Genomic DNA, 11,171 nt, shown 5'->3' on the forward strand with positions numbered 1-11,171 from the left:
AGCTTCCCGCGCCCGCCGACCCGGTGCTGCTGCTGCCTGGCGGCCCGATGAGCGGCGACAGCTGCGTCCCCGCGCCCGCGGGGCAGGGGGCGGACGAGGACGAGGACGGCCCGGCGGAGAAGGAGCGGGAGAAGCTGGCTCCCATCCGGCCCGCGGCCGGCAGCGCTGCCGGGGTAGGTGCGGGGCTGCTGCGACCCGTCGCCTCTCGGTCCTCTCGGTACCAGGGGCTGTCTGAGCCTCCCTGCGGCTGAGAAGCAGGCAGGAGAAGGGCTCGGAAACCAGGACAGCAAGCAGCCGGCCACCCCGCTGGTTGCGTTCGGGGTGTTTTATTTCGCCCGGGTTTTTTAATGGATTTATTCTTGGAAGCAGGGACAGTTGTGTTGGGCTCCCGGCACAGTAGTCACTTCTTCTGGCTAGCAGGTGTAATATCAGCACCTTCAGGTATGCCAGGGATCGGTGCAACTACCTACCCCTGCCGTAGCCATCCTGGTGCTGCTCTTTAGCACCGTGTAGTCACGCTTCCCTTGCTGGTGGGCGCACATGAATGAGCTGCACTGCAAGGAGTAGGGCATGAATGACAGTGCAGTATGTTTCTGGTGAAATTTGCCATCTTGGAAAGAAAGTGGCACTAATGATTTTTTTAGCCAGTAACATTGTCCCAGGATGGATCTCTTCTTTGGTTTGTTTAAAGAGATGACCAAACATTTAAACATTGCCCTACTTTTGTGGTAGAATTAGTGCTGTCGGGTTCACAGAGAGCCCCCTAGTTTGGCAGGTGTGTGGGGATGCATTAAATAATTCCACCGTTGGGTTATCTCTGAACTTGTTATAATGCAAAGGTTATATCTCAACCTTGTAGCTTTGATTTCCTCATATATAATTTGTCTCTCTCTCTTTTTTTAAGTAGCACATGCAAGTTTAGATACCGTTCTTTGCTGCTTTGTTCTAGGGAACGTATCTCTAATCCTTTAGCTTCAGAATTTTGAAGCCTTTTAGTTCAGTCGGTTTAAGTGGCATCCAGATTAGTAGAACTCATCTTTTTACACCATTTTAATGTTTTGAGTGTGAGTAATGCTTGTGACAGTAAAGGAGTAATGGCAATGTTAAGCCAGGTAGCATGGGTGGACTGTGAACTTCTCTGCATTTTTCTGCTAGTCTCTTTGCCTAGAACATCCTTATTCCACTCTTCAAAGAATGGTGCAGTTAGCGATTCAGAAGTTAACAGACATAGTTGGGATTAGTTTTTTTGTGTTTAGGATTCAAATCAGCATCTGGGGCATGTTTTCAGTGATGGGCATATAATGCCCATTGAGAATCATTGAGTCATGGAGCCAAAAGCTTTATACACAGCTTTGATGAAGGTGGTGGATTGTGGGAAAGTGTTGCACCAGACCTTACCCTGCATCAAACCCAGATGTCTGGTTCCAGAAGTTTAGAAAGTATGCTGCCAGATTCGGTGCTTAAATTGGTAATAGCACCAGAGCTGTGATTTATACCCAAAGTTTCAAGCACTAAACACAGATCACATATTTTAAAGGAGAGAGAAAAATTTCTGACCCAACCTCATTAAGCTGAAGTTAAGATAGTGGTCTGGTAATTTAAGGAAAAAAAATCATATTAGAACATTTTAGTTTCTTTCAAAAATCAGAATCATGGTGTTGGTATGCAGCATTTTAATGTATCCATTTAAAGTACTTTTGTTTAAATATGGAAATGCACAAACAACTCAAATAACTTTAGCTGTGTTTCCCTATCCTTGTACATTCTCTCTCCAATTTAGCAGTAGTCATATAGTAGCATGTCTTACATGTTCTGCTTTGACAATGAACCTTTTTGCTTTGTAATGCCAGAAAATCATGCTTAGACTTTTTTCACATGCTTGTTCCTTGTATTAGAAATCCATTCAGTACTTGTGTAACTGGCATGGATAGATTGTCTTGTGGTTGTTCCTTGAACTGATTACCAGAGTGAAAGCATTTAATTTTCCTTAAACAGTTCCAGTTTCAGTGGCGAATGAAGAAAAGGTAATACTCAACAAGGATGCTGCCAAGTGCACTGCAGTTTTTCCCCTGTGGGTGTATGGGGGGAGGTACTGTCACAGCTCAAAGACTGGCATTATGTTTGGATAAAAGATTTATCTTTAATTCTGGCTTTACCTCTTTGCATTGTGATCCTTCAAAGCAAAAAGTCAAGTGGAAATAGGGAAGAAGGTTCTTGCTTGACATTTCTTTTTTTAAGAGGTATCTTGGGAGCTTGAAGTAGTTGGTGAATGTGTCAATCTTGCCATGTGTTCAGTTCAGGCCTTTGATGCAGGTCAGGTGATTAGGGACTGATGCCTTCAGGATAGGAATCAAGGGGCACATCGAGACACGAACGCTTACGTGCGTTTCTCTGGGGACATATAGCAGTGGGACATAATTGTGCCGCTGCTATTTGTCCCTAGGGAATGTCCATGCACGCGCACTGTGCTGTGTGGCAGATTGCCCTGGGCGGGGTAGGGGAGGCTGGGGTCCTCCCAGGGCTGCAGTGGCAATGATCTGGGTGCACAGAGCCTGACCGGCCCCCAGAGCATGGCTCTAGCTGGCTGGGCTCGTTTCAGGCAGTATATGCTGCACCCAAGTGCACCACCCCTCTTTTTTTTTTAGACCACTTTTATATCTGTATATAAATGTTTTTAGAGAACATTTAGATTAGCATCTTCCTTCCTTGCAGTGTGCTAAACTTAGTCCCCCAAGTCTCCCTTTACTACTTTGACTATCTCCTCTTGCCTGAGATTAACTTCAGTGACTACTTTTGCTTGGGATAAATTTAGAGAGGTGAGCTGGTAATTTTTCAATGTCTTGCCTGCTTCATGTGGGATTTAACTCTTTTGAAACTCTTTATTAATAATCTTGTGACAGGATGCAGAAAAGGCTGAAGTGTTCAATGCCTTCTTCGCCTCAGGCTTCACAGGCAAGGTCAGCTCCAAGACTACTGTACTAGGCAGCACAGTTTGGGGAGGAGGTGGGCAGCCAACAGTGGTGAAAGAGAAGTTGATTAGGAACAGTCAGCATGGATTCACCAAGGGCAAGTCATGCCTGATCAACGTGATTGCCTTCTATGATGAGGTAACTGGCTCTGTGGATGCAGGGAGACCAGCGGGTATGATAAGCCTTGCTAAAATCAAGGTATTTGATATGGTCTCCCACAACATTCTCGAAGGCAAGCTAAGCAAGTACAGGCTGGACTATAAGGTGGATAGAAACCTGGCTGGGGCATTGGACTCAGAGGCTCGATGTCTAGGTGGCAGCTGGTATTAAGTAGAGTGTCCTAGGGGTAGGACCTGAGGCCATTTTTTTTTCCAGTGTCTTCATAAGCAACCTGGAAGATGGCATAGAGTGCACCTTCAGCAATTTCGCAGATGACATCAAGCTGGGGGGAGTAATAGATGGGGTGGAGGGTAGGGCTAGTATTCAGAGTGACTTAGACGAATTGGAGGATTGGGCCAAAAGAAATCTCATGAAGTTCAACAAGGAGAAGTGCAAAGTCCTGCACTTAGGACAGAACAGTCCCACATACCAGTACAGGGTAGGGGCTGACTGGTTGAGCAGCAGCTCTACAGAAAAGCAGTTTGTATGCTCCAGAAATTATTTTAATGGTATCATAGCCCTTCTTGAGAGCTAGTTTAATTTCAAAGTGCCCTTTACTTTCATTGGCCGATTCCTGCATATTTTTCCCTCAGGCTGTGGGGAAGACCTACTATCTTGTATACACAGATACTTGTATGGAAGATGCAGAGAAGATATTTTAGTTTTTCTTTGTTTTAGTCTTTAAAAATGCCATTCCAGTTTGTGTGGTTGTCTGACACTTTGCATGTTGACGCTTTCTTCTGCCTTATTAATATCTTTAGTATGTTAAGGGTTTGAAGCTGGAAATGGAAATATGGTAGTCTTGAAGTTCAATGTCCCGCTATTCTAAACTTGTACAGTTCTGGCTGAGTTATGGGCCAAGAAAAATGACCTTTTGTATAAGCACAGTAAAATTTTCAGTGATATAAAATTTCCAGCAGTATTCCGACTCCTGCCAGGTTAAAATGTGCATATCTCTGGGCCTTGCTGAGGCTTTTGAGGTTACTGCAGAATGCATCTGTGGACTTACAGCTCTTCTCAGGACTAGAACTACAGGATTGTTTCTCCAGAGGGGAGAAGATATGGGTAGGATATTGCACTAGTAATTTTATTTATTGTTTATTATTCGTATTTTATAGTATAAGGGATTTAGACTTTTGGTAGATATAAAATGTTTAGTTTTGAAAACAATGCCATTTTATTGGTAACAACATGGTTGGATGTGTTGATCAGTTTAACCATTGGACTAATATGAGGATCAGAATCATCACTGACAAGAGAATGGATGTAAATCACTAAACACAGTAGAACTGAATTTGTCTGTGTCAGGCATGAGTTAAGGCTTTGGATTTTAGAGATGCAGGTTTGGATTTCTGCTCTGTTATGGATCTGTTATGTAACCTTGGGCAGGTTGCTTAACGTTATGCTTTAAAATAGGGATAATATTTCCTTTTTAAAACCCTGCAAAAGTGTAAAGTATTATTCTCAAGGGGGCTAAAATATTTAACATCTGCTTGTTTGAGACTGAAAGACGTAAACAGTCCCTTACATGTTCCATCATAGTGCCTCATTTGGATTCAGTGCTGATTTCTGAAACTTATTATATCTACAGCAAGGGACAATGGTTCATTCAGCCTCTTTCCTGTCAGCACAGGCAGATCTTGAAGCAGCTTTTTTGATGTATTGGAAAATGTTCAGTCATTAACCTTTTATTTATAAGTTGACTGACAATCAACACTGAAAACTTTTGAGTCATTGGCCTTCTAATTGGCTAGTAGTTTTACATTACCAGCAAGCATCCCACACAAAAGTTCTTGGCCACATGGGGATATTTTTTTTTTTTAAATACCAGATTTTATTTTTAGGCTCAGCTCTAAAAACAACCTTAATACATAATGTTGTTTTGATGTAGGAGTGTGAAATAAACTGTACTATAACTGAGTTGAATGCAGCAAAGTAATACAAAGATAATTATGAATTAAGATGCGGGAGTTTATAACAAGAAGTTGAGGTCATTCTAACCATATTGTTTGCTACTCGCACTTTATCTGCAAAACTTGGCTATAAATTACTGAACAGATTTTAAAGCATAGAAAAAATGGAAAGTAGTTTTATGTTGAGTTTCATTATTCATCTGGAAAGAAATGTGTTGAAAATATTTAAGTATTAATGTTACTATTTCTTATTTAAGAAATCCAGTATTTAAGTGTTCCATGTAATAAATAATAAGTAAAATTACTTTTGCAGTGATAGATATTAGTGCTGTATTATATATACTTTTTCTGTATATAGGGGTTGGAGAGAGGAGCCAAAACTCAATTTTCCACGTTCAGCAATTTCATAACAACTATTAACCAAAAGAAAGAAGTCACTGAAAGCAGTAGTTCACCTACAAAGCCTGTTATGCCCAACATCAAAAATGGTAAGAGAATAGAAATCGGTATCGTTCAGTCACTGGTTACTGTTTATATTATGGTAATGCAAGAATGTCTTTATTGCTTCAAGTTCCTCTTTGTGGTGGGCACTGTCCAAGTACATTGTAAATGAGTCTATTCCTGAAGAGCTTGCATCTTGAAAGACTAGCTCTAACAGGTAAATGAGGCAGTTACAGGGATGGAGTCCTGTGTATTTATCCACTGTTTTTAAGTATACAAGTGATATGAACAGCTTCTTATATAGTAGGCCAATTGGTAGTCATAATCACAGCTTGACACCAGCTTTGCCGTTGTCAGATAGGAGATTTTGGTCAGTATCATGGCAGAAGTGGGTTTTAAAGAGGTTCTTAAACTAAAGTAACAGGGCTTCTCAATTATTCTTTTTGTATAAACGTAATATAATGTGTCAGGATGGGAAAACAGGTATTTGTGGGGTAGGGAAATGGGTGATAAGGGCTTCTGTTTTCAGAGTGCCAAAAGTCAATCTCAACACAAAATTATATGAAGTTAAATCCTGAAGAGTTTTGAAAATGAGATATAGTGATTTTGTATTTGTGGCAATGAAGGGAAAGCCAGTACAGGGAAATAAAGGGGGTGCAGTATATTGAGCAATGAGCAAAGGAGAACCATTCTGAATGGTGGTAATTACCACACTCCAGCAGTCTCCAGCATCATGTGTATCAGCATCCCCATGCTGAAAAATGGCTGATACACATTACACTCCAGGTGCTTTAATTAGAGCCACTCTAAATAAAGTGCCCCCCTCCCACGGAGCACATCTATAAACACCCTTTATTCTTGCAGCATTGGATCCTGTGCTACTTTTGAGTGCCTGTATCCATTCTGAAAATACAGTGCTATGTGTATTAGAAGCTTTGAAACTGAAAGTTATTTCTTTATTGAACAGATTAATGTTGCAAAAATAATGGAACACTTGAAATACAAAAGGCTGGTGTGACCCCTTGGATCTGCAGTTTGTCTTCATTTACTTACTTTGGATAGGATTCTCCAGTCTGCCTAGGTCACTTTGCACCATGCAAGGAGAGCAAAACAGTCTTTAAGAAATTAGAGAAGACTAATGGAGAATTCTCTCTAAAGGAGAACTCTCTGCTGATAGAGCTACAAGGCAGTTTGTTATACACAGGGCCAAATGAGTTAGGGATGGGGTGGTATTTCATTAAGCAGGTCAGATTTTAGTAGGTTTACCTCTACTAAAATAAGGTCATTTAGGGCTACAGCCAAGCAACTGTAACTTGTATTAGAACCAGGGGCCCTGAACCAGGGAGCTACAACCAGTTACTTATGACCATTCCTTTCATTTTTGTGATAATATAGTACGCATAAACTAATACACGTAAGCTAATGCAGTGCTGTCAGTCTGTGAAGCTCTGAAAGAACTAAAATACTCTCTTCAAATATCTATTGTATTAATTTTGGACAATAGTGGTGAGAGTTTAACTGTCAATAACTACTTCACTGCTAACCATTTTTAATGGAAATGCAACTAATACTTATTCCAGAATCCCAAACCACTCTAACTTTCTGGTGTCAAAAGACCCATTTGTTTTCTATTCTACTATAAACCTCTAACTTCCTCTGAAAAACTAAACAGTTCAATCTCAATTGCCAATACGAAAATCTGTATCACATTTGAAAGACTGCGGACACAGTTACATTAACACCAAAGAGATGCTTCAGCATGAAATTTAAGATTTTTGTTTTTTAACATAGCTATTTGTATAGGTAAAGAATAGCTTTCATACCTTTGGAGTGCCAAAGTTCCAGCTTTCTATCAAGAATATAAATATGTTTTTGTTATAGTTATTACAGCATACAGTTGTAGAGGAGAAGCCACTTCAGATGTCTGTGTGGCATTGGAGATGCATTGGGGGTACATGCCCCCTCAGATTTCTGTGCCAATAATGGGGCATGGGCTGCAACTTGGCTGGAACCAGGACCCAACAGCAGTGGAGGTGGTGGCAGAGCAATTCCTGCGTCAGTGGCAGAGCATGGGGCTGCAGCCCCAATGCCCAGCAGCAGTGGGGGCGGTGGCAGAGTTGTGACCCCCACTGTGGTTGTGGCACGGAGTTGTGCCACCCCCCTCCCTACTTTCAGCACTTACATGTCACCTATGCTGAGGGGTGGCATGGACAGATGACAAGCCATTTGCCAAGTCCTATTGGTTTGTTTATTAGGATAAGGTAAGAGAATAGAAATCTTCATTGAGTACATGCATACATTTGGAATCACTTTAAAAGGGGAGCTGTTGATTGGGAGTGTCCAGGAGCTGTTATGTCTACATGTAACTATCAGAACAACTTGGGAGTGATACAAATGAAGCAAAACTGCTCCAACTTGGGATGAAACAGTTTTAAAATTGGAGCTGTTTTGCTACATTTGTATCTCCATGAAACTGTAAGGCCACAACTACTGGTGCAGTGATTCACAACCTTTCTGGAATCAAGACACCCCTCATTGCACTCGAGGCACCCCTCCATAACTTCTGTGATTTGAATGGCACCGTGTTTCAGAAACTAATTTTTAAATATATTTTTGCACATTATATTGCATCATGTTTATTTTCTTGAAGAGTGGGTGGGCAGTGGGGATGGGGGATTGGTTAAGAATCACTCAGCTACAATGTAGTTTGGAGCAAGAGTCCTGTCTCCTGCCCTTCTTTGGAAATGGCTCCAAATGTCCTTGTGTCCATACTCTTAGATCAGGGGTGCTCAACCTCCAGCCCACAAATCAAACATGGCCTTCAGAGCCATCACATCTGGTCTGTGGGGATCTCCACAGCTTGGGAAATTTGCCAGTGGGGAAGCAGTGGCTGTTAATGCAGCCATATTCCCAAACACCAAGTCCTGCACACCCAGTCGCAGCCAGGCCATGCTCCCTCCTGCGAGCAGGGCAGGGTTGGGGCTGGGACATGCCACCTTTTTCCCCACAGGGCCAAGCCATGTCCCCTTTTCCCTGCAGAGCTGGGCTGGGGTTAGGCCATGCCCCCTTTTCTTTGTGGGGCCAAGTTGGGGTGTAGCCATGCCCCCCCCCCGCAGGGCTGAGCCATGCCCTTCACCTCCCTGCCAGGTCACGCTCCTCCTGCTCCCTCCCCACAGGCCTGGATGAAGTCCCTTCCCCTCTCTACAGGGCCAGGCTCAGGCTGGGCTGTCCCCCACCCCACTCTGCATGCCAAGATGGTGTCCCCTCTGCTGATCCCAGCTACTAGATTGAAACCACCATCCAGCCTGTGGTCAGACCAAGCATTGCCATCTGAGCCTCCAAATCTCTTCAGCCAAATTATACATGCCAGCTAAAGCATGCTAGAACAGAATTGCTTAGCTATTCATACCTCATTAAGGTTTGTTACTCTGTTGTTCAATAGACACCATTAATCTATCAAGCCAGCTTGTGGCACTTGTGGTTTGGGAAGCTGCTATGTGTGGTACAGAAGATCAGAGAGAGGCAAGGGAGCACAGGACAGGGAGTAAAAAGCAGAGCATCAGTGAGGATGGGGACCACGGGGAAAGAAGCAGAGCAGCAGATAGGATAGGAAGCACAGGACCAAGAACAAAATCAGAGCAGCAAATCAGGCGGGGAGAGAGATCTATGGCATTAAAGGAAGGCGTAGGGCTTAATCTGTGGCAGGTCCATCAAAAACATTGGACCCCACTGCTTTTTAGGGTGTATTTAATTTTTTAACTTGGTTGTATTAATTCAGAAACACATTTATTTAGGCCATAACAATATTTCTTCCTTTATTTACTCTTGCAGCTCTTTTATATCTAACTTTACACATGTGAGTGGTCTTCCTGATTTGATACACGAAAGTATAAATACTTGCTAAGGTAGTAGCAGGATTAGGACTTAAGTATGTAAAATTAGTCATTATGGGACCAGGGAACTGCTTGACACAAAAGAGTATCTTTTGTAGATTGAGCAAAGTCTGATATAACTTCGTGCTTTGAACTAATACTTATTAAAATAAATGACAATTTTGAAAGCTTTCCACTGATATTCCAGAAGTCGCATGTGAATTATGACATTCTGTTAAATAAATTGAGTAGAGAAATGCTTATAAATGAATGTTTGATTATGTTTGATAAGTTAAAGTGGGAGGAATATTATATTTTTATGAAAAAAATTAAATGGGATATGTACTGTTGCTAATGCAACATGAAAGCTAGGTTGAAGTTCAGTTGCTGTAATATCTGTTATAAAGGTTGAATTTGCAGAACAATTAATGAGGCAATATGTGTGTAAAATGAAATATCTTATTAATGACCTTGATTGTTCTAGTTCTGTTCTCCAATTAAATATAAACAAGGTTTGTTCACTTTGATTATTTTGGACAATTTCATCTGTTCAGTGTCTCAAAGTGATAGAAAGTCTACTGTTCTATACCTATTCATTTTTAATTTTGCTGTAATAATTATTTCCTGTTTGTCTCAGTAAGGCTTTTTTCCACTGCAATTTGCAGACACCCCCTTATTGTCATACTCTGATTAAGTGTTTGTATTCGGTGTAGCTAAGCAACAGGCTAAAAAGGATAACATGATATTATAAGAAAAGAAAAGGTTATCACTGCTTTAGCAGCTCGGTACATAAGGTTCCGAGTTTTTGCTGAATGGAACTTAAATAACAGGTTTTCAACACTCTATACTTTTTCACTTTGCAGAGAGAGTGCCTATAAATCAATGATTTTTTTTTTTTTAATATTAAAAAACATATCCTGTATTTAATATAAACATGTTTCTTTTTAAAAATAGATTATGTAACTTTACATTTTAACAGAGGTTGTCAGTTTAAAGTTTCCCATCTGTATTGAATTTATTAAAATCAGTTTAATTTAAAATCAGTTTAATTTAAATAAAACAAATTATAAAGGTACATTTGATGTTAAAAGTTTTAAAGCAATTCGGGCCATCAGAGTGGTGGAACTTATAGGCTAAGTACCGAACCTACCATTTCAACCAATTTCTGACAGCAGTAGCTTCTTCCAAGTAGCTTCTTCCTAGGGTCAGAGAGAATATTTTTTTCCTTTCTGTTTCATGTAGTTTAGGTCATTCAGAAGGAAGAAAACTGACTGGGAGTTAAAACAGGCTTCCTGCTTTCATTCACAGATTGGAAGATGAAAAAAGCAAGAATGTGAGAGGGTGGGTTTTTATTACTGTAATTAATCTTGAGGGTCATAGGGCACATCCACATGAGTGCACACATGCCTCCTGCCCCGCCTCAAACTCTTTTGAGGTGGGGCAACAGGCACGTGCGGGAACAAAAAAATGTTCCCCACACTGCAAACTTGCAACGTGGGGAGAAAACTAGGTCTAAAAAAAACAAAGTATAAAAAGGTGGGGCAGGGCCCGGTCCCCAACCATGCCCTGAGGTAACTGGAGGCAGGGTCTTCCATAGAGACTCTCTGGCTGCCAGAGCATCTCTATGGTTGGCACCTTGCCCTGGTGCTGAAACACGTGGCTGGTCAGGCCGTATGTTTCAGCACTAGGACTCCAGTGCTGATGAGTAAAGGGTCAGGGGGAAGGGATGTGGGGGGGACCCCCGACAGCCCCGCCCACTCTCCCAGTCCCGGCTCCCCCTGAGGCCCCCAAGCCCTGCCGGGGCTGGCCCCTCCCCC

The 11,171-nt window shown here is 41.9% G+C and overlaps 1 protein-coding gene across 1 annotated transcript in view; it reads left to right on the top strand.

Annotated features, from left to right (window-relative positions):
* The window catches only part of HECTD2 (HECT domain E3 ubiquitin protein ligase 2), a 157,949-nt gene that overhangs the window by 51,164 nt on the left and 95,614 nt on the right, over nucleotides 1–11,171 (top strand). The window contains exon 2 of the mRNA XM_019502598.1: nucleotides 5,400–5,529. Within this exon, the coding sequence (XP_019358143.1) occupies nucleotides 5,400–5,529 (130 nt within the window). The remainder of the gene's footprint in view (nucleotides 1–5,399; nucleotides 5,530–11,171) is intronic.

The sequence above is a fragment of the Gavialis gangeticus genome, unplaced genomic scaffold, assembly GCF_001723915.1.
Source record: "Gavialis gangeticus isolate Ggan-Ray unplaced genomic scaffold, GavGan_comp1, whole genome shotgun sequence".
Taxonomy (NCBI): domain Eukaryota; kingdom Metazoa; phylum Chordata; order Crocodylia; family Gavialidae; genus Gavialis; species Gavialis gangeticus.